General features: G+C 40.1%; 3 protein-coding genes across 6 annotated transcripts; 2 read left to right on the top strand and 1 right to left on the bottom strand.

The window, feature by feature from the left end:
- The first annotated feature begins 372 nt into the window (after positions 1–372).
- On the top strand, positions 373–4,181 carry LOC310951874 (NACHT, LRR and PYD domains-containing protein 3). Of its 2 annotated transcripts, none has more exons than XM_083920334.1 (9): positions 373–510; positions 694–2,286; positions 2,378–2,539; positions 2,637–2,810; positions 2,912–3,085; positions 3,228–3,401; positions 3,489–3,662; positions 3,765–3,932; positions 4,041–4,181. In XM_083920334.1, exons 2-9 carry the CDS (start codon positions 695–697, stop codon positions 4,108–4,110), a joined length of 2,688 nt encoding a protein of 895 aa, XP_083776460.1. In that variant the 5' UTR covers positions 373–510; position 694; the 3' UTR covers positions 4,111–4,181. The 2 variants fall into 2 exon arrangements, with proteins under 2 accessions (XP_083776460.1, XP_083776461.1); XM_083920335.1 differs by lacking the exon at positions 373–510 and having other exon boundaries at positions 804–932; positions 1,024–2,286.
- Positions 4,182–6,337: 2,156 nt separating this feature from the next.
- On the bottom strand, positions 6,338–12,053 carry LOC310951877 (ceramide synthase 5-like; the record flags this gene model as incomplete). Its single annotated transcript, XM_083920340.1, has 10 exons — positions 11,707–12,053; positions 10,531–10,633; positions 10,189–10,319; positions 9,745–9,802; positions 9,574–9,624; positions 9,337–9,429; positions 8,763–8,891; positions 7,851–7,957; positions 7,564–7,720; positions 6,338–6,481 (listed from the first exon to the last, which is right to left on the bottom strand). Exons 1-10 carry the CDS (start codon positions 11,880–11,882, stop codon positions 6,338–6,340), a joined length of 1,149 nt encoding a protein of 382 aa, XP_083776466.1. The 5' UTR covers positions 11,883–12,053.
- An 8-nt stretch (positions 12,054–12,061) lies between these two features.
- slmapb (sarcolemma associated protein b) lies at positions 12,062–21,804 on the top strand. 3 transcript variants are annotated; one of them, XM_083920337.1, is made up of 11 exons: positions 12,062–12,144; positions 15,047–15,161; positions 15,492–15,551; positions 17,471–17,599; positions 17,701–17,775; positions 17,865–18,167; positions 18,414–18,684; positions 18,862–19,033; positions 20,176–20,310; positions 20,782–20,864; positions 21,283–21,804. In XM_083920337.1, coding segments are annotated over exons 3-11 (1,221 nt in total). In that variant the 5' UTR covers positions 12,062–12,144; positions 15,047–15,161; positions 15,492–15,499; the 3' UTR covers positions 21,284–21,804. The 3 variants fall into 3 exon arrangements, with proteins under 3 accessions (XP_083776463.1, XP_083776462.1, XP_083776464.1); XM_083920336.1 differs by having other exon boundaries at positions 20,782–20,869; XM_083920338.1 differs by lacking the exon at positions 20,782–20,864.
- The last annotated feature ends 1,260 nt before the right edge of the window (positions 21,805–23,064 follow it).

Here is a 23,064-nt window from a genome sequence, read left to right as displayed (position 1 = left end):
CCATAGTAGGCTAACAAAAATATACTCTGTTACAAGTAAAAGTCCTGCATTCATAATGTAACATGATGTAGTAAAAGCACAGTGTTACCAGCTAAATGTACTTTGCTTCTAGCATCAAAATATAGCCATCTCAAAGTACCAAAAGTAAAAGTACTCATTATTAAGAAGGACCATTTCAGAATAATTTATTTTCTATTATCATTCATTTTATTATTTTTTTTGTATTAATAATGTGATACTGCAAAGCAAAGTAAAACATGTCAAAACATTTAAAGTACAATATTTCCCTCCCTGTCGTCTGTAAGGCAGCGTGCAGGGCTTAAAAACACAATGCACTTCCTGTTTTGTATAGTTCTCAGGAGGTAGCTCGCGTGCAACTGCTGCTTACATTCCCAGTGTAGGCGTAACCCCACAATTACAGTCTGTCTGCTTTCTTATATAACGATATTTCGTCTTTATTTACGACACGCTTTCTCGTTTACTTTGTTTTCCAGCAGCACTGCGTTCAAGGTAACTTCCTTGTTTTGGGAAAATTACACATGAATAGTTCCTGTACCTTGTAGGGCATGTTGATAGAAAGCTTTTAAAGTGGACTGTTGTTTACATGAATGACATGTAGCCTGAAGACTGTTATGCTGAAAGTCAAACCCTTTAACTGGATTGTATTTTATGTATTATGTGTTCTTCTCACAGAATGGACAAAGACACTGTGCTGGCCCACGCGGTGGAGTCCAATGGCATGTCAACACTTCTTGGTGGAGAGCTGCCTGTCAGTGTGATAAACAATAATAAGTACATATCCCTGCTGACTTCGGAAGCTCAGAGGACAGACGGAAATGTGGAAGAAGACTTGCCCTTCCTCGATTGTGCAATCAACGCCGCTCTGTCTGGTGAAATCAGAACTGTTATACTGGTTGGTCCTGAAGGATCAGGTAAAAGCACTGCTTTGGAGAAGCTAGTTGTGGGCTGGGCACAAGAAGAACACCTCCAAACGTTTTCTTATGTTTTCCACTTCCGGTTTAGGGAGTTAAATTATCTCACTGGGGCCCTCTTCTTGGAGACATTGCTGCAAAACCATCACGCTCATGTCTCACCTGAGTCCATGCGCCAACTGTTGCAGAAGCCTGAGGATGTGTTGTTCCTGATTGATGATCTGGATCAGTCCAAACACACCCTGGACCCCTCCGTCCACACTTTCTGCTCTGACCCCAGCCAGGCAGCCTCTGCGTCCAGTTTAGTGGCCAGCTTGCTTCATGGATCGCTGATGAAAGGAGCTGCCTTTGTGGTGGCAACCAGGCCGACGGGGTGTCTGAAGTTTCTGAGTGGCACCCGTGTGGAGGTGTTGGGGTTTCTGAAGCCACAAAGAGAAGCCTACTTTAACGGGTTCTTTATGGACCCGGCTGCTGCCAACAAAGCCCGAATGCACATGGAGAGAACTTTAGGCTTCTATGATATCTGCACCTCCCCCAGATTTTGTTGGACAGTTTGCTCTGTTTACAAGTCTCTGATGGATGCTGGAGCAAGACTTCCTGAAACATTATCTCAGCTGTATGTAGACATCCTGGTCCAGCTGGTTCAGACGCTCTCACTGAACGAGGTCTGCAACAGAGAACTACTGTTGGCCCTTGGAAAGATGGCGTCTCATTGCCTCCTTGATCAGCATTCGAGCTGCACCAAAGAGGAAGTGGATTCCTTTGGTCTTCAACACTTTCTTACCTCAGTTGGTGTTTTCTTGCAAGTAGATGACAACCAGTCAGATAGACCTGTCTTCTCCTTCCACTCCAAACTGATGCAGGAGTTTCTCTTGGCCGTTTCTTTCTTTTTGGACAAGTCGACGTCTGAGGGTGTGGAGAAGATGCTGGAAAGGCACAAAGGCAGCACAAAGTATCTAGATTACTTCTTGTCAGCGCTCTCAGAGCCGCTTCAGCGCAGACCTCTAGAGACCCTGTTGGGGAAGTTGAACTCTGATCAGATCATGGATTTCAAATGCTGGTTTAAAAGCAGCTCAGAGGCGACACTGAAGGGATGCTACAAAGACAAGCACCACCGCTGCTTCCATCTGCTCCATCAAGCTCAAAATGAGAGTTTGGTGAAAGAGCTCATCACCAGCTCAGCACGAATAGGCATCAGCTATGGAGGCCTGAGCCTCCAGGACTGTGCAGCTCTGAATTATGTTGTCACGTGCCTTGGTGAGATGGAGCAGTTGAATCTGTACAGCACAAAGAATCTGACGGAGGAACAAGCAGAGATGCTGGCTCCAACTATGAGGATATCACATAAGATAATGTAAAAAAAATAAATCACACGTCTAGCCATCATTTAATTTCATGTGATCAGTACGGCATCATATAAAAGATTGCTCTGTTGTGTCACCCAGCTTGTCACAGAGCTCCTTGAGTACCGGAGCTGTCCCTCATCTGGCTTCAGCTCTCAGCAAAGGACTCGCCAAGGAGCTGGATCTCACTCAAACCCGCCTCGGAGATGAGAAGTTCAAAATTCTCTGCACTGGACTCCTCGACTGCAAGCTGCACACATTAAAGTAAGATCAAAGCTAAATGCATTTCTTTACATGTATGTTTAACAGACATTTCTCAAAGGCAAGATAATATCCTGAATATTTTGCTTTTGATTTTCAGACTTGTAGTATGCAGACTGACAGAGGCAATCTGTGGAGAGCTGGCGTCCGTCCTGAACTCAGGCACCTCTCAGCTGTGTGTGTTAGACATGAGGTGTAATCAGATCAGGGACCAGGGCTTCATAAAACTATGCAAAGCACTGCATTGTCCTCACTGCAAACTACAGGAGCTCCAGTATGTACTTTGTATAGAGTAGTATTGTATTACAGAAGTCTTTTTTTTGTTACAGCTGTCCATTTATGTTTCTGAAACAACCTTATTTTGTTTAATAAAAGGCTACAAGGCTCAGAGTTGACTGCGGCATCCATGGAGGCTTTATCTGCAGCGTTGTGTTCTGGCCAATCGCAGCTGAGAAAAGTGAACCTGACACAAAACGTGATTGGTGACAGAGGAATGGAGGCTTTGTGCAAGTCCCTGCAACACCCACACTGCAAACTGCAGAGCCTCAAGTAAGTCTGTGATATTCAAAACCCCTTATCTGAATGTGTCCCTTAACACCAGAATAAAATCCAGAATTTGTCAGGTGAATCATACTTTTACATCTGTATTTTTCTGCCATTGATGATCCCTTTGTTTACCTTTTTATTTCAGTTTCTTTGATAGTGAGTTGACAGCTGCATGCTGTACTCATTTGAAAGACGCCTTGATGTCACAGAACTGTTCTCTGTCAGAGCTGGACCTGTCAGTGAATGATCTGGGCCAGGAGGGGGCGCTGCTACTCTGCCAAGCCCTCCATCGACCTGGATGTCCAATAGAAAAGCTAGGGTAGAGTCACGTGTATGAACACCCTTCTGACTTTTCAGTGATGAGTTACCACCTTTCACAAATATTTGCTTTTGCTCCACCCTACAGCTTGAAACGATGCGAGTTAACCCAGTCGGTCTACAACGAGCTGGGCTCAGTGCTGAGAAGTGGCACTTCTCAACTGAAGTCCCTGAATATAGGTATAAATGCAGTAGGAGACCAAGGAGTTAAACATCTTTGGGATGCTGTTGCACATCCCAACTGTCTGTTGGAGGAACTGGAGTGAGTTGACAAAATATATATTTTCAGAAAACACCCTTTGTACTACGTTTGTCAACAAATTGCAGTGAGCACTGCTCTAAACATGCCTCTCTTTTACGGTAGTGTTGAGATGACCAATTTGACAGACGCCTGCGTTGAGGACTTGTGTGCCGCTGTAAGAGCCAGTAAGACTTTGAAGAGCCTAGAACTGAGAAACAATTTGCTGACTATAGTGTCCGTCCCAGCCCTCGTCCAAGTCATGCAGGACAGCCACACCATGCAGGAGATGAAGTAAGTCAGATTCATGTCAGTTAATTATAAACTATCTTGAGCCAGTGTACTTTACATGAAGTTTCTAAGCACGAGAAAACATTTTCCTGCTGCTTTTGTCTCTTTCAGCCTGAAGTACAACGACTTCTGCGATGAGGCCTTTGACATGTTGAACCAGTGTGATAAAATAAGATACTGAAGAAGACGGATTAGTCCATCTATCGCACAGACTGCTGGAGGGTCACACACAGTGCTTCCTGGACAAATGAGGACATTCACAGGCTTATCACACAGTGCTTATTATTTGAGCTGAAATAATAAGTGGATTCATTAATTAATTTGTTATTCAGTCATATTTAAAGGGGAAAATGGCATTGGTACATTTGTGTTTTGCTTATGTGAAAGTCAGTTAAATATCTTTGACAAAACAAGAAATATATTAAATTAACCTCAAGGAAAAATAACTTTTTGCCATTTTTTGCCATTTCTAGATCAAACGATTAATTAAGAAAACAATAGATTGATAATATTAATTGATAATGGAAATAATTATCAGTTGCAGTCTTATTGGTCATTACTAACCCATCAAGCTACTTAAAAAAAACCAATATGTGTTCTTATTTCAAGTAGATAAGACTATTGTAATGCTCTTTTTATTGGTCTAGACTGCTAACAAAGAGGAGAGAACCAATCACTCCAGTCTAAGTTACGCTGCACTGGCTCCCTGTATCCTCTAGAACTGATTTTAAAGTCCTTCTACTTATATACAAAGGTCTCAATGACTCAGGACTGGCCTTAACATGTATGTTCCTTCACAAGCGCTTAGATCTTCTACTCGTTGTAGATGCTCAATCTGCTGAACTCATGTTTCAGATAGATCTGGCCAATCTCCCACACAGACGGATTTCCAGCAGACCTGGCCCTGGGTGGACCAACCACAACTGTTTATCTCATGTGGGACAGGTTTAAGTTGATGACAGCATCACCGTCCAGTCTGTTGGTCCGTTCAATCATTTTTTTTCAGGCTCACAAACTCAGATCAAACGGTGAGACTTGTGCTCTATTACCTATTTTGTGCATAAAACACTTTAGTGTACCATTTAGCTGTAATTTGAGAAAGTTTGTTGCTTTTTCACGGAACAAGCACTGCCCTTTTGTTGAATGAACTGAGAGGGTCAAGACTAATATGCATTTGTGATTAGTCTGGTGGTGCCAAGCTTTCTCAAAAGCCCATCCAAAATAAAATTAGAAATGTAGCTTTTTTTCAGTTATTCTCTCAAACTGTGGCACAGCCTACCCAAAGATATTACAGAGGATGAAAATTTTAAACAGCACTCAAAAAACATTTCTCTTAAACGTATCTTTTTTTCTAGCACTTCTCACAATATGCATGCTTTACATTAGAGTTTTCCCACTGCACGTATCCCGTTAGCCAGGGTCTATGAAAACATTCACACTGGCACTATCCTAGCGTATTCCACATGGGCTTTAGACTAGGGCTAATTGGCCCTGTTCTGGAGCAGGGCTAGCCCTGAGTTTGCAAGGTGATCCTCTGAAAATCTACTTAACCTGGGGCTAAGACGTTCAGAGTTATTTGTTCCAGCAGACATTAAACCCAGGGCTAGTAAAAGTGCAGTGTAAAATGTATAGCCTTGGGCTTAGGTTAACCCTGGGTCAACTGTGTGTACAAAAGGGCTAAGGATTACCCTGGGATAAGGATATACATCTCTTATACAATTAATGATTCTGTATTTTTTTTTTTTTTTTTTAATTCAATTTGTTTCCTGTTTTTATTCTTTAAAAAAAAAACATAAAGCCCTTTGAGCAGCATGTCATGTATGAAAGGTATTATACAAATAAATTGTATTATTAGTCATACATTCAAGTTTGCCATATGACAAGAAAAAAAATCCTGAATTTGGTACAATAATGTTTTATTAAGAAATCTTTAGCATTTTAGCTTACAAAAGAGTAAGCTGTATATTCGGTAAGGCAGATTGCAGTGATTTGTTTTGCAGCTGTAAATATATTACCAATTTCACTAATAAAATGTATTTACATGTAGAGCATAAAGTTTCCACTAGCAGTGTTGACATGCTCTTTCACTTTCTAACACGCACGCACATACACACACACAGCGAGGTGCAGACAGACCACAAACATTTCTCTGTCTACTTCTGTAAGCAAAAAGCAGGTGTAAACCTCACACGGTGTAAACCTGACTCAATAAGACAGCTCCAAGTCTGTATGCCACACATGAAAGTTCCCCTGTATCCACTAAGTCCACTCTCCATTTAAACAACGTAGCAAATTCTTCTGGGTGGAAAAAAAAAGTTTCTTCAGGAGGTCAAAGTGACAAGTGGGCCACACAGGCACACAGCAGGTGAATAAAAGCCACACTGGAAGTACACATCCCCTCATGGTACTCAGTGGTCGTGGATTTCACCATTAAGGTTACCAGTGTGACTGCTGTCCTTTGGTTTTAGGGTGTGACTGGTTTGTTTACTTGAATTTGAATAAATCTCCTCATCCGAGCTGCTCTCAATGTCACTGCGGTCGTCTTTTGACACCTGTAAAATGAAACAGGAATCGTGAGAAAAGGAAAACAGAGTGTACAGCAGCTTGTCAGCATGCCAACATGTTCACAACGACAAGGCGTAATATCCTGATGCAGGTAATGTTGACAAATTACAATTAAAATGACGATGGTCTTGGTTTTAAAAGACAGAGGATCACCAAAGTTATTACGATTTACCCTAAGGGGAACATTAATGTCTGTACCAAATTTTATCAATTTATTAGCAATCCATCTAATAGTTATCAAGACCTTTTACCAGGGTTTTTCCTGCATAGCGGAATTCCCTCCGCCCCTAATATGTTTTAGCCAACGCCAAAGATAAATCAGCAGCAGCACAATAAGAAATGAGAATAGAAATATCAATTCAAATCTTCTTCAAATGTGTTTAATAGAAAAATATCAAAGAACTATTAAACAAGCAGAACATTAACTTAAAAATATGACATCTTTGGTATCCAGCAGTCAACTCCCTCATCTACTGCCGCTATATTTTACACGAGCCAGCTCAGTTGCATTATTTTGAGGCCTTAACGCTCATGCTAATGTCATATCAGTTTTACCATCTACAGTCAGGCTCTATCCGACATCCCTGGTGATTTTAATGGTAGTATTTCATCTCAGTTTTACCATCCAGACTTAGGCTGTTCAGCTCTATGGACTGTTTGAATGGTCAGTAACAGGACAATGCATAGATTTCTGTTAAATATGGTAAAAACAGACTTATTGCCTTTGCTGTACACAGGACAATTAAACTTAGTCATGCCTAGTCTCAAATCCCCTCAAATCCTTATTTTACTTAAACACAAAAATGTCAATGTAGTGCTAGAAGAAACAACACCAAAGTCAGTAGCCTTTAAATTGCGTGGACCATGAACTTCATGGAAATCCATAAAATGATGCTTAAACCGTAACACACACACACACACAGTCTGGACATATGAGAGTCATGCTACAGATCTCTGAGGGGTAGCAGGCTGCGTAAACCCCAGCTACATTTCCCCCTATGGAGGACACACTCACACTCACACTCACACTCACACTCACACTCACACTCACACTCACACTCACACTCACCTTTCCCTTGAATATGGCTTTGATAGCAATGCGAGCAATGAGGTAGAACCAGATGATGTGAAGGGCTTGTAGCACCAGCAGCAACCCGTTGAGCAACCACCAGGCCTGGTATGGCCCTACGATCTCCCAGCTCTCAACCAGAACACTGTAAACAACCCTGCAACAGATACACACATACAGAGGTTACTGGTGCTCAATATATTATTATTTTAGTTAATTAATATACTAATGTACTGTAAAAATGGCATCTAATAGTTAAATGTGTGTCAAGTAAAAGTATGACTCACCAGAAAGGATAGATGACAAGTCGAGTGAAGAAGAAGCTTATACTGAACAACACAAACAGGCCATCACATAGCCTCTGGTACTTGGCATAGTTGGCCAGCTTGGCAGCCTTGTGGAATAAATAAGGAATTAATGATTATCCCAGCATCAAAATATCACACCAGTATCTCCAGTAAGGACATCTTTCAATGGAACTACTTGTGAAAGGTGTTTTTTCAGAGAGGTAGTACAAGTAGCTCACGACTACTTTTACTACTACATTTCAGTAACATATTGTCATGAAATGCTGAAATATGTTTTCTTCTGTCAGACATGTAGTACAAGTAGCTCACAGCAAGACAAGGCGAGTTTATTTATATATCACATATCAGACACGAGACAGCACAGCAGTATCATTTCCACGCTCACGTTCACAGCTGTGTTTGCCTCCACTTTGTAAATCATTGTGTTGCTTTTCTGAGTTAAAGCCGGAACTGTCTATCTAGGAAAACAGGTCAGATGGTCATGCTTTATGGTAGTGAGATTACAATTTATTATGAAATTAACTCATTGGACAAAAATGTTCACTTTTTAATCAAACTGTTAATCATTTTTGGCAAATTTTACCTTATATCTAATGGCTTTTAACCTCTATTACAATTATCTAGCTGGAGTTTGAAACGAAAACAATTTCCCCCTGGGATTATTAAAGCCGAACAATAGAAAAGCATCAAAGACCTAAACAATATTTTAAACTGATGAAATTACTGACTTATGTTACTTAATTACTAATTTTAGTAATGTCCTTTAAACTTGTTTATATGTTGATTGATGCTGAATGTTATAAATAAAGTTGGGGAAATAAGTTTGCTTCTTGGAACAGGTGCTATAAGGAAAAAAAAAAAACACCACATCTTCATCACTGAGTTCTTTACCTCGAGGAAGATGTCAGATGCATCATGCACACACATGACCAAAGTGCCAGCTCTTAGCATGTTGTTGGCATAGGAGAATGTGATGAGGAATATGGTGGCCAGGTGGTGGACAAGCATGATGATGAAATCCTGCCATCAGTGAAATGAAGCGAGGCGACAAAAAGAGAAGTGGTAAATACGATGCTCAAGCTACCAGCACTGCAATTTTACAAGTCAAAACACCTGCAGCTAATGAGAACGTTGTACATGCATCAAAAGGCCGGGCAGTTATGAAATCAGCCGAAAGATTGTGTGTAAATTCCAGGATAACAGACTGAAGTGAAGCTATAATTAAGTATCACTGTAACTCTGTGGCTCTGCAGCCTTTCATTGTCTAACCAGTTCTGCCAGAGCGCATTACAATACGCTAATTCCAAAACACTGATGACATCAAGTGGTATGAAAGCTAAACACGCACTCACGGATATGATATGGTATGATGACTATGAAATGCTAGGGAAACAGTTCAGAGTGTAAGATATTGAAGAGGGCTACGGAGAGGCAGAACAATAGTGTTAAGCTGCTGTTGACTCACCTTACGTTTGATGTCTATGAACTGGGAAAACATAAGCGACCAATAGAAAGCAAGCTCAGCTGCATAGTGGTTGAACTGTCCAGAACTCAGAGGCTTTTGGAGGGAGTCAAACAAAAACACCTTTTACAAATATGCATCAATATGCTGGCCTGCCAACAATATGGTCCTGAATAGACAGGGGTTATAAAATAGGCAGCCAAATATGATGATTATGCAGTTAAAAACCAAAGTATTAACCTGAAAAGGGTAGTTGTACCAACACTCTCTGGTGTCCCACATCCAAGGAGACTGACAGAAACAGAGCATAGGTGCAAATGATTAGATCAACAAAAATCACATTGCACACACATGCAACCGTATCACTATTGTGCAAAAACAATCAATTATCAGCCTATGAATTCAACTCACCACCCATAAATGTCGGATGCCATAGATGAAAATTCCTAGGTAAAATGTAAATCGCCACCTGAGGTGAAAGAAAAGAGTAGATTTGTGAAACAAATAACTTGAAAAACAAGATATCTACACGCCTCAGTGAGGTGTGGATGCTGTGATAGACACAATAATACTGTGTCAGTGCTTGAGTATGATCTGGCAGCACTGCGTTGATGTTTTAGGGAGGGGAGGGGGGGCTTCTGGCTTCTTTAAACCTATTCACAATTGTCTTGGCCTGTGATAAGCCGGATAGCGGACATAGCAGAAGGGAAGGAGAAAGTCTGAGAAACGTACCAGATGTCATGCTTTACGCCAGCACTGTACATCAGGAAACCCAGACTAGTGACTTCTGGGGGTCACCACAGTCATTAGGAGTCCACATGAACGTCTGTACAAAATGTAACGGCAGAAACTTACATGCTCTCACAGAACTTTTTCTGCATACTGGGCCTGTCTTGATTTCGACGGACCCGAAACCATCTCTGTATTTTCCGTTCATCCCAGTCCAACTGCTTTGAGAGTCCCTCCAGTTGCCTCGTGTCAGGACACTAAAGAAGGGACAAATTGAAATCACTTGTTTTCCATAGTCTCTACTTGTAAAAAACCACAATACCAGTATGAATGACTGTCACACTGCTTGAATTATTTACTCAACATATCATTATGCCTGTGTTGGTGTATTCCAGTGCAGAAATGTCAGTATTCCAGCGTGCAGAGGAACATTTAATGGACTACAGAACAAATATAGGCCTTATGTACCGTTTTGGACTGATACAACTTCTCCAGGACAGCATTGGGCTGAGCTTGCCGAGGCACTCCTGCCTGAATCTGAAGTATGTGGGCACAGGGCTTGGCCACTAGCCTGTATACACACAGACAGAGGCAAAAAAAGAAAGAGAGAGAGACAGCGAGGGTGGGGGTAGGGAGGGGGACAAAGAGATGGTGAGGTAAGAGAGACATACAGAAAAGAGAATCCGGGAGATAAGTTAAGCACGTTGTACAGGCTTTAGGAACAGATGAACCATTAGCTAAGATTGGCTGAGTGCTTCCTTCATTGAGTTCGAAGTTTGCTCACAAAGTAATGTTTGACTTTGTCTGAGGGGAGGGGAAGAGACACAGGCGAGAGTTAGGAGGAATCCTGGGGAATGTAGCACCTAGTCCAAACACAGCATGATGACCTCTGTCATGTGAGGGGAGACAGGGATGGGAGGGATGGGAGGGATGGGAGGGCTGCCTCTAACCACAGCACTGGTGTGTGTCACAAGATCATCTGAGTTGACCAGTATTCAAGCTCAAACTCAGCAATTATACTCAAGCTCACAACACCCAACTTATCTGAAATAGTTTCCCCAACATTGAAAAAACACTTAATGAAAAGTCGTACAGACTTGGCCTTAGGCCGGCACTCTTATTGGTGATTTTACTCTAAATGGAGCAAAGGCACACATGCATAACTCACTAATGCCATTTCTTTTGTTGTTTTTTTTCCCTTCAGAAAACTACCTTGCTGAGCAAGGTAAACGTGTTTCAAGCTGGTGGAGTAATTTAACAGTGTTAATAAGAGGCTAATGCAAAGCAAACAATAAGGGCAGAATAAGCCTATATGTCACATAGAGAGACATAAGTTGAAGCAGTCCTATTTATGAAGTCATGTTGTTACAAAGAGGTTTGCCTAATTTCATACCAACCAACTGTGCGCTCAGGGTTTAACTGCAGAGAGTTAGTTCTCTCTCTTTTCCAAACTAGTCTTTGTGTATAAAGGATGACTCATGTATGAAGATTCTTGCAATACGTTTGGGAACTGTTTCCAGCCCCTTTTATGAGCAACAGTTGCCACATAGGCTGAAGTCCTCAACTGTGCACGCACAGAGCACGCACCCAAAGAAACTACATTTAAAAAAACAACAACAAACAAAGACAATGCTATAGGTTTACCTTTCAAAAAGCAGTCTTAGTAGAAAAACTCCGACAGCTAGAGGTAGGGCGTATAATATATGTCTCATTCGGGGATACTCCACACCAGGTGGTGGTCGCTCCAGGTCCGCCCATGTAACATTTTCGGGAAGCCAAAATCTCTCACTCCAAATCCAGTCTGAGATAGAGGAAGTCATCGGGAGCAAAACAAGTCGAGAAGCAGCTGTATAAAGCTAATAAGGTAACAAACAAAAGACGGTGGAAACTACTTGTCAAACATCTGATGGCTTAGGTAAAACTAAGTGAAAAGCTTTGACAGAGATGTGTCCACCTCCTCCCGCCAGTATCACTTCTGGTATAACTTACTCCTGTGACTGAACGCACCGCTAGCTCGACACGTCTGAAAGGCTACACCCACCACTGATTAGGCAACTTTGAGTGATGTTTTCCACATGAAGGGTGAGCTGCTGTTTCATAGATTTGGAGCCTTTTGAGACTGCCTTCTCAACATTACATTACATTGTGCTTAATATGTTTGGGTTTTAAAGACATGCTAACTAACATTAGGTAGCTTATATCAACTGAAAATAGCTAATGTGCAGTTAATTAGTTGATGCTAAATTAAGCTATCACAGCTAATTAAAGGTCAATTAAGTTTTTTGGGGGCAAGTAACACCAGTTGAAATGTTTGTTTTTTCGCATTTAGCCGCATTTAACTCTGTAACTTCATATTAGGTAAATCTTAAGGCAATATCAGGTAACGTTAGCAATCAAAATATCTAGTTAGCTAATTTAACGCTGCATCGCTAGCGTTACTCTGGCAACCTTAACTAGCTAAATGAAAAATAACCGTTAGTCCACTAACGTTGATTTAAGGTAAGTTTACAATATACCATCATAGTTAGATACTTTACAAAAGTCATTATTAAAGTTATTTATTCTTTAATGTCCCCTTTTTCACTGTTTTATTTAGTTATCATTTGTTATTTATTTATCTACATTTTTAATTAACTTATTTTGAATACTAAAATGTATCAATACATTTATATTTTGTAATAAAATAAATATGCAAGACATTTGAATATATACTTCATAGGAATACATGAGGAATAAATTGTATTTTGTAAGATACTTAAGTAGAGTTAAAAAAAATTGAATTTGGAAAAAAAATAACAAAGAAATTTGAAAAAAGTATGCCAGAGGAAGCTGTTAACTAACAATGAATTATGGAGGACAGGTGTGACTAAATAAGTGTATACTTCTTCCCACTCCGTTCTGGACATGTCAAAAGAAAACAAAAAATATCAAGTAGTCGTTATTCATTTATCTCTATGCTTTTTAGTTGTGTATTTATTAATGTTATTGTCTTTACTGTTTTCTTTTTTACATGTTTTAAATGCATGTTAAATCAAATGATACAGTCAAGTTTATAACCTTATTTTATTTAGGGTGGTTTATTTAGGTTATATCACAAAAAATGACTGCAGACTGCATTTATTTATTTCCCTCCCAACCAAAAAATAGAGTTCTACCTCTATCCATGCACATAAATAAATATACACCCAGTTGCCAGTAAATACATTTATTCTAGCTAAAACTATGCAGTCTAACCAAAGTCCTCCCTTATATGAGATTATAATCAACCAAAAATGATCATAAACCGTTTCTTTAATAAAACTGAACACTATAACTTTCATAGAGGTAGGCTTAATTGCAGGACTGTTATATCAGGTTTACCTGATAAACTGATAACTGAGTGTAGATCTACCGTACTTCAATTCAAGACAACTACTTTGTGCCTTATGATATGTTCAACAACATCAGGACACATTTATTGCTGACACAACAAGCAGATTTTATTGCATTTGGTTTAAGACTAGGGTGGAATTAAATGTTGCGTAAGCATGTAGGACAAAAGTAGTTAAGCAACTTAAGATCATATTGACTCAATGTGCTACCATACATTTTTGTCAAGTAGTGTAATTTTTGGTGCGTCTTCCCTCTATAAAACCATTTTATATGGGTTACTTGTCTTTGTATTGAATAGTCTACTTGTTGTGTGCTCTTTAAGAGTCTTAACCCCTTTACCTGAATAGGCTATTTATTCTCCAGGGTAAATTACTCGTTGGATGCCAACATACTGTTTGTAAAGATTAAAAATTGCCTGAGAATAAAGTAGGAAGTTGAAGTGGTTGATTATTGACTGAAAAAGTGTAAATGATTTGCAGCTCTAAATCATAAACATTTACTTCATTACTAGCTTGCCCAACCAACCAAGGTTGCAGGAATATGGCCCCTGGAATATTTTTTAGTAGGGTGCAGCTTTCTATTATTAAAATTGAAGTACGCCCTGATCTTGAAAAATAATTGATGCATTGAGCTGTTCATACTTGAACCATTGAGCCTGTGGCATTAGTATTACAATGGTGTTGCATATTATCACAATAATATGGGATTGTACAGCTTTAAATAAGAAGGTAATTGAAGTTGGGCTACAACGTAAATCTGTTTTTCTTGAAAGTTAGCATGTTTGTATGTGATTAAATTAATTAAGTTAAAATTCATCTTAAATTTACTAACATGAATGTCCTCTAAACCATGACCCTCTCCTTTTTCAAAACCTGCCCCACAACCTCGTCAGTGTTTGGACTTCATAGATTATTCATTGGAATTGTTGATGTAGCATTATAAGTTCTGAAAGCTTTTGAGCGGAGGGAAACATTTCTTTGCTTACAAGAGTAATAAAATATTATGCTTTTCAATTTAGGCCACTACTTTTATTAGATCTTAATTCTTCCCTCCAGCCTCAAAAACATTTCAAAGAGCCCAATTGTGGTATTTTATAGTTCAATTCAATACAAATTAGCTAAACAATACACAGTTTGTCCACCGTACAACTTCACATCTCAGGATGACATTTAGATCTAACCGTACAAATGAGTAACCTTCAGGGCAGAACCAGAGGAGGTGGGTGCACTACATACATGCCACACTATCACACTGGCCTTGTTAATTCTGTGTCATTCATGTAGATTTTTACATCAGTACCAACTGGTCAGAGAGCAGCCCAGCTCCCTGAACAAAACCCCTCTGTGTCAGTATGCAGCTGCAGCTTCCGACATGCCCTACTCGGATGCATAACGTAGTGTGGAGAGGCTGGGTAAATTCAGCCACAAAATAGGGGGGATCATGTGTTTGAGGACATTCATCTGACTTACCTCTAGTTTAGCTTTGTAACCACACTTGAGGTATTTGTACATTTATTTCAACAATGTCTTTGTCTTCACTGGCTTCAGTCCATCAATAGAAGAGAGGTCTGGTCCACAGTGTCAGTCATCCCCTCTGTGTCCCCCCCTTACAGCTTGGACTGGTCCATTTCGCATGTGAAAAAATCTGATAGTTGGAGAAGAGTTCTTCATGCCAGGGACTGCTGTCGCCTCAACACATAGAGTACTGTAGCTCCTGGATCACCTAAGGTAACATTTCCTGCTTTAAGATTTATTCTTAACCTTTTATTATTATTATTTTTTATGACCTAGGGTATTTCTCAGCATCTATGGGGCTGCCTCATTATGTACTCATTATGTGTTCATAGATGAGCATGCATTTTTGTGTTTACTTATTTGAAAACATTGACATTCTTAACCAAAACATCAGCAACCATAGTCTTAACAATTTAGTTAAGATATGTATTTAAAATGTATTCTATTTGTCAATATTTACTTCTAATTTAGTGTGTATATAAATATATATATATATCATTTTTTTTGTTTTTGTTGACATTTGTAGTCACTTTTTCCTTACAGATAAGCAAATGGATGAGAAAGAGCTGAGTGATCCCCTGAATAACGTATCGCTTATTAAAGGTAACCCAGCTGTATTCTTTTGTGAATGACTTGACTGTTTTGCTGTTCAAATGGCTTCTTACCTGACACAGTATATCACATCATAACTGACGATGTGAAGAGAGAAAAAAAAAGACTGAGTCACAGTTAAGAGTGCCTGGCTGGTTCGCTTTGGAGCTTGCAGGGCTGTAGATGGCCTTGTTTTAGAGGCTGATTTCTCTAGTGTCAACAGCACAGAGGGCACAGCAGCTGAACGTGTGGAAGTGCTATTTAGGGTGACTTATTACAAGAGATTGCAATGATAGTGCAATAGAGAGAAAACATTTAAACCAACAGGGGCATTCATGAGAAAAACGTGTGAGCATATAAGTGAGCGAATCATTTTTTCATGATGAATGGATTTGTAATGCTACACTGCACAGTATATAGGCAGCACAAAGCAAACAGTGTCCTCAGGAGAACAGCATCTCAGTCTTTTCAGAATGATAAAGATATTTAACAGTTTCAGTCCCATACAGCACATTTTGTAGCTGTAAATTGATATCACTTCTGGCTGAATACTGTAGACATTCAGTGTGAGCGGTGCCAACCCTCCGATTCAGTTTAAGAGCCCTGTCATATTCATTGGTAAGGAAACCGACAGCAGGAAAAGAAAGTCCATGATGGCTTTAGCCTTCAGCACTTGGGCTAAAAAAAGACTTTCTCCTACATTTTTTGTTCTTGTCGTCACTTGAGGCAGTGTGATGCTAAATATCCCCCCGACTAGTCAGAGGGGTATTTTTACTCGCATGCTTATCCTATTATGAATTTGTCAGGTGTCAGTCTGTGAAACATAATGGCCATAATAACTAATGTTACTAAAGATATCACATTGGGTGTCCTTATCTGAAATGCTCTCTTTATCTCATGCTTTCCTGATTACATTCATCTTTCACACAAACAGAACAAACCCCTCATATAGGAAGCCCACTCACATTCCGACTCTCACTCATACATACGCATGCATGAGGGAACACACAACCTCATACGCACAGTCCCACACATCCTTTGTCTGGCTCGCAGCAGGATGGTCATGTGCTTGAGTTAGAGGGTGCCACCAGCCTCCAGCAGTCGCTTCATACTCTTCTATTTGAGGGACATTTATCAATTCTATCTTATAGCACTACTAACATTACCTGTGTGTTTGTACAATATGTTTATGCAGCTGTGCGTGCCACACACAATGAAATCACATTTTTTAAGACAAATACAGCATTTCACAGCCTCAGTTCAATGATGTGTCCATTTATGGTGCACCTGTCCTGACTCTTGTTTTCGCCTCTGCCAAATGCTCGGTCTGAGATGAGGTCATCCCTTTTCCTAGCCATGGTAGATTAGGGGATCAAGATATTCACTGGGAATTCCAAAGCCCAAGTATTTGTGGAACTTGTTTCCACCTCTAGGAAACACAACAGAGCCTTGACAACGTTAGCTAGTCCCTTCTCTTTGTGTATTGTCTGTAGGAACTTACTGTGAACAAGCAATGTGCCATAGACTTGTTTGTTGCTGGCTTAGTGGACAATTCAGAATAAAAGCTTCCGGAAAAAATGCAGATAATGCAGTTGTGTCTATTTTGGGGTTAGCAATTAGTTTATGTAATAGTCCCATGTTAATATCTTGGGAAATCATCTAGTATGTCGGCCGTGGTTAAGTATTTGGGACTGAAGTCAAATTAATAGGGTGGAACTTTTAAGTTATCCTTCTATTTTTATAGTAGTAAATTGCCATAATTACTTCCTCATAGTATCATCATGGTTTAAAACTACTTTCTAAAGTGTCTGTTTGCACTCCAGTGACTGCAGGAAGATAAGAGGCTCTACCCTGACAGCTAGATACTCTCATGTTAGGAGAAAGGAACATCTAATCTGGATAATAATTTCTGTTCTGTATTTCATTATCAGATGACCTGACCAGGTCAAACACAGGGTCCTCTGGTGACTCAGAGAAAATTATTCAGCGTTTGAATGATGAACTGCGAGAAGCTCAAGAGCTAGCTAATACTGAGAAGCACAAATGCATGGAGCTACAAGGTAATAATACAAATCTTTTAGGTTTGATACACCCCATTTACATTGCTTTATACACACAGGCTACCATAAATGCATGAAATAAATGCAGTCATCTTTTGCAGGTATACTGCAGGAAGAGAGAAAAGAAAGTAAGCAACAAGCTGATGAATCTGCCAAACAGATAAAACATCTTCAAGGTACATCTTTGTGTTTGTAGTTTTGAACATTTTGTCTATTCTACTAAAATTGTCAACATGACTAATCTAAACGGCGACCACGTTCACAGGTCAGGTGCGGCTGCTCCAGGATGAAACAGGCATTCTCAGAGAGCAGATAGATGTCTCCTCCAGTTCACACGACGAGCTACAAAGTGCACGTGATGAGGTGAAGGCGCTGAAATGTGCCCTGGAGGCAGCCACTGCCGAGCGGGACCGCGACGTCGCTGCTATCCAGAGTAACCTGGCAACTGCCTCAAAAGATCTGGACAAATGGCGTCAGACCGCCAACAAATATGAGCATGAGATTGACAACCTACAGCGTGACTTTCAACAACAGAGCAAGCAGTGGCAGAAAACTGCAGAAATACAAGGTACCACAAAAAACAAATATAATAGCTGTTAATAAAGGATACTATATGTATCTGACAAAGTAATGATCTTATGATTTGAAACATGGCTCTTTTGTGCCGAGCATTAAGAGAATCAAATGTACACTAGTCTGTCCAAACACACAGAATATATTTTTGCAATGAATTCTAACTTAATCTGTAAGCTAATTAATAAAAGAGCATCAGCTCTAATTACCGTATGTTACATAAAATCTTTTATTTTCACAGCCAGTGAGCTGCAATCCATGCAGGCAGAGTGTAATGGCCTTCAGAGGGAGTGTTCGGTCCTGCGATCTGAAAAACAAGAATCCATGAATAAGCTTCAGAAGGAAAGGAGTGGTCTGCAAAGTGAGTGTGCTTCCCTCAGGGCTGAGAAGGAGGAACTCCTTAAGACTCACCAGAAAGACAAGGGAAACCTGCAGAGTGACTGTGCAGCTCTGCGCTCTGAGAAAGCGGCAGTGCTGCAGAGACAGCAGCAGCTAGAGAAGGACCTTGCCAGGTCAGTGCACTGAGCTAGAGCTACATCATCAACTGCTCATCTTCACCCCTACCTTTGTGCTCCCTCTGTCATGTTTGCTTGACTTTGCTCCAAAATGTATTGCTACACAGTATACCACACATTTCTCTTCATTGGATCCATCACCTATTGAGCTCAGTGTTGTTTTGTTTCTGTTAGCTCACATGTCCAGAATGCAGAGCTGAGCAACAGCCTCAAAGCCCGGGAGAGATCCCAGCAGGAGTTGGAGAAGAGGCTGGCAGCCCTGCAGCTCCAGCACCAGCAGGATAGCACCAAGCTGCAAACCCAACTGGATGAGGCAGACTGCCACAGCAAGGCTCTGCAGAGAGAGGTTAGTTCCCAAAACTTAAAGACCACAAGATCAACGGTGTCAAGCATCTCAGAAACACTGAATGGGGTGGCTGGTGACTCAGTGGTTGGAGCAGGCGCCCCATAAACAGAGGCTCTTGTCCCTGCATGTAATAATACTTTTACACTCAAACCTGACAGTTACACTTTGTCTACACATGTTGCCATTTAGTCAGTTTTTAATCCTGCGACTGATGTAACAGATATAGTAACATTGTAACCACTGCAGCTGTCTGCATTGGCTGCATTGGTTACTGCCCAAAGGGCCCAAAGGCTTCAAGTCTATTTTTTCCACTTATACACACAAGTAAAGGCGCCCTTTCTCGGACCACATCCATCTTTGAACTCGGCCTTCATTTTGACACCTGTAGAGTTTTTGAACTGCATCTTGCAGGGCTATTGGATCCTGATCCATTATCTGTCCATCTGAGCCATTGGCAACTTTTTAACTGGGCATAATGTCGTATGTGGTTTTCCGTCATTTATTTGCCTTCAAACATAATACGGTATTGTACCCAAGCTTCAGTCACAGAAAATCTTTTCCCAGCGATCTTCTTTTTGCGACAATTGATAAATACAGGCTCTAAACCCATACCCCATTGTGATTTTCATTGTCAGAGGACACTGAGCTGCCTCAATGGATTGTGGAACTAACAAAACTATCTTGAAGTTAGGGCGAAACTCCCAGTTTCTTTCTTAAAACAAAAAGTTAGGAAATTTCAAGCATACTCCAGTGCAAACAACCAACCACTGTTGTATACTCCCATTCAGGTTTAGCAGGCTGGTTGGGGATTGATCAGCCACTGTTGTGACTCTCAGACAGGAGGGAAACTGTTGAATACCAGAAAGCAGAGATTAAGGCATCCTTCACCACAAGTCATTCATTCCAATGCGGTGTTGCTCTTTGAGTCGCTGAATCAAAGTGGAAACTGAGTACTCTCGCTTATCCTGTAAAGCTCTGCTGGTACAAAGCATGTCACCACCCCAAATCAACCACTGATACTCTCATCAACAACCTTTGGCCACAGCATGCTCCCTTGTTAACCAAATGAACTCTGAACATACAATTAAATGAAAGTAATTTTTCTTGTGATTAAACTACAATTAATACTTTGCTTAATGCAGTATGAGGAGACTAAGATGGAGCTGTCAGACCTGAAGGAAAAATATGAGAAGGCGGAGCAGGAAAAACAGTCTCTTGCAGATGAGTTTGAGGAGTGCAAAGCCAACATGAAGGAATTACAAGAGAAAGGGACAAAGGTGAGTGTTGGTCTATCATACATACATTAACAAAATCATAAGTAATTGACAAATACTATATTAAGAGGAGCAGCAGGTACAGCAATAAAAAAACAGCACCATAGCTTTGCATAAGAAGCAAACATCCTCAGTTGTCTTGGTGTAGAAGCATGAGCTTTGCTTCAGATGTTGCAACACCAGTGCATTGAACATCTGTTTTTATTTTGTGAAATATCTCCAGGCTTAAAAAGTGAATCTTTTATAGGATTCACAATAAAAAAAAAATATCAGCTGCACACCACAGCTCCCTCTACTCATCCACTGTCTTTACTGATGCTTTTAGACATTGACATCTGTGTGTGACTTTGAGATTTGTTGTAAACACCAATTACAAACACAGATTACTGACTGAGGGTTCTATTAATAAAGCCGCGCCCAACTAAAGTATGTCCCACTGCAGTTGATTACTGTAATATCCCTTCCCTTCTGTAGACATCCCAATTGCTTCCTGTTCAAGCCATAGTCATCGGCCTTATCCTGGCTTTGCTGTATTGGTGCTTCAGCGCATTGTGGTAGTAAGGTACACATTACTCCTCAAATCAGCCTACATCTTTCATTCTCATTAGTGTCTTTTAGATCGTTTGCATGACTTAATCAGGTTTACCCCAGAATGCCTTCCTTGGAGGGGGGGGGGACTCCAAAAATTGACATCTCAAAAACTCTAACCTCTCTAATCATGAAATCATACAGTTCCAACATCTGACATCTGTTTGTCTTGTCTGGATGGCTAATGCTTAACAACTCTTTCTCTCAGTTGGCTTGGATGGGCTTATCTTTATCTAAAAGAGCTGTTTTTAACTCGCCTTCTCTGTGCCCTGCGTTAGTTTCAATGGCAAGATCCTTCTGTCAAAGCTTTGGCGATCCTATGACGACGATGGGCGGTTTCATGTGGTGACACTCATGTTCCCATTTCTGTGTCACCGCTTGTTTCAGAAACCGTGGATGATCTGGGGGCCTGTGGCTGCTGTGGCTCTTACAGCTGTGACTGCTGCTTTGCTCTTCAGGACCTGAGGGAAACACACACACGCACACACACACGCACACACACACAAATCCATATTTGTCATCAGATTTCCCTGCACTGAAACTGAAAAACTTGCCCCCGTATCATATCTGCACTATTAATTAGGAGGACATATACTTACTGCTCTTACTACACTGTTTAATTTTGAAGATGCTCTATTTTAGATGACAGAGAAGTTAATAAAAGAATGTCAGTTTTGTGTGCAAATGAATAAGTTTGTTTGTATTATTATTTGAAGGAACTCTAGTTGGGTAATTTTTTTTTTGGTTGACTGTCATGACTTATAGGATTATCCATTAATGAATGTAAAGATGTGCTTCACATTTAATTAGCTCTAAATATATATATGATACTTTAGATGAATCACCTGGGGTTTGAACCTCCCTAAATGTAACACATTTCTGTAACTGTCAGAATAATAAATATTGTCACAATAATGCAGCCGCTAATTGAGTGCATGATGACTGCCCTAGATACATAACAGTACATCCGTTTATGGCTGTGGTGGGCACTGCTAAGATATTATATCTTATCATAACCCATGTCAGTGTAAAATTGGGGATTTTCAGAACATTTTGGACACTTCTGATCAACCTGCGAAAGACATTTGAGAATGGAGAGCATTTTTCTGTTAAGCATTCTTAATAGTTGCGAAAAACAGCTTTTCCTTTATGATGACTGACATATGTAAGTTCTGGTATTCTTTCATTAACAGACTCTAGGGCCATGAGTACCATTTAAGATACAGTTGCTTTCTGCACCAGCTACTGGTCATATTCTTGTATCAGTCACTCAGATTCAGTAATACACTAACATTGTTGGGCCAATTAAAACATACAAGATTAAGTTACGTGCAACAGACATGTTACTGATAATGGCAATCAAATTAAATAATTCAAGTATTTCTGATTTGGATTCGGACTTGTTTAACAAAGGTAAGTCAGTATAAAACAACACAATATACTTTAAATGCATATTTTATAGTATATTGTATCTTGCCAGTAGCCACCACAAGAAACTGGTGTTATACTTGAAATGTAATTGGGTTTTTTTTAAACTGATATAACACTTAGCTTAACTTGTAAAAAAGCCCAACCCTAAATGTGGAATTCACTGAGTTTTCTCATGGTTATTTCTTTGCATGAAATATGAGATTTTGTGGGAAATTTCAAATTCTATCAATGAATATATTTATTAATTTGCTTCATTTATGGTAGTTTGCACAGTTTATGGTAAATAAGCTAAATGCATTTTGTACAGAGATGGAAAAATATAGTTTCATGGGTTTAAAGTTTATAAATAACTCTTAAATGCAGAATGACCTCAATTGAAGATCTTAACCTCATAAGACCTGCACCTTTTATTGTCATTACATAACTTGACACTCACTGAGGCAACTGGATTGTATGGAGATAAGGTCAGACCTCATGCTCCTGTAGGTTTTATTACTTCTGATCCCCATCCAGCTGAGCTCATTGAAACCCTGTAGAGGAACACTGTTTTCATACAGTACGTCTGAGGTAAGATTTTCTTGTGTGTATTGTTCATATTAGGGGAAGGGGATTATATTTGCAGAAATACTGGTTCTATCCTCCAGTGAAATACATTGTTCAGTTAGATCTTCTCATATTTTCTGTTCTGCACCCTTCTGATAGCTCCCTACAGAGAGAGAGTGTGTGTGTGTGTGTGTG

Source organism: Echiichthys vipera (genome assembly GCF_963691815.1).
Source record: "Echiichthys vipera genome assembly, chromosome: 9".
In the NCBI taxonomy this organism is placed as follows: domain Eukaryota; kingdom Metazoa; phylum Chordata; class Actinopteri; order Perciformes; family Trachinidae; genus Echiichthys; species Echiichthys vipera.
The sequence above is the reverse complement of the archived record's forward strand: the minus strand, read 5'-3'. Positions and strand labels throughout refer to the sequence as shown.

Bases quoted from the DNA above. Each gene is read 5' to 3' on its own strand.
- LOC310951874 (XM_083920334.1), top strand. From the start codon at position 695: ATGGACAAAGACACTGTGCTGGCCCACGCGGTGGAGTCCAATGGCATG. The intron at 2,540-2,636 runs GTAAGATCAAAG...TTTGATTTTCAG, and splicing joins TGCAAGCTGCACACATTAAA to ACTTGTAGTATGCAGACTGA. The intron at 3,086-3,227 runs GTAAGTCTGTGA...TTTTTATTTCAG, and splicing joins TGCAAACTGCAGAGCCTCAA to TTTCTTTGATAGTGAGTTGA.
- slmapb (XM_083920337.1), top strand. From the start codon at position 15,500: ATGGATGAGAAAGAGCTGAGTGATCCCCTGAATAACGTATCGCTTATT. The intron at 15,552-17,470 runs GTAACCCAGCTG...TTTCATTATCAG, and splicing joins TAACGTATCGCTTATTAAAG to ATGACCTGACCAGGTCAAAC. The intron at 17,600-17,700 runs GTAATAATACAA...CATCTTTTGCAG, and splicing joins CAAATGCATGGAGCTACAAG to GTATACTGCAGGAAGAGAGA.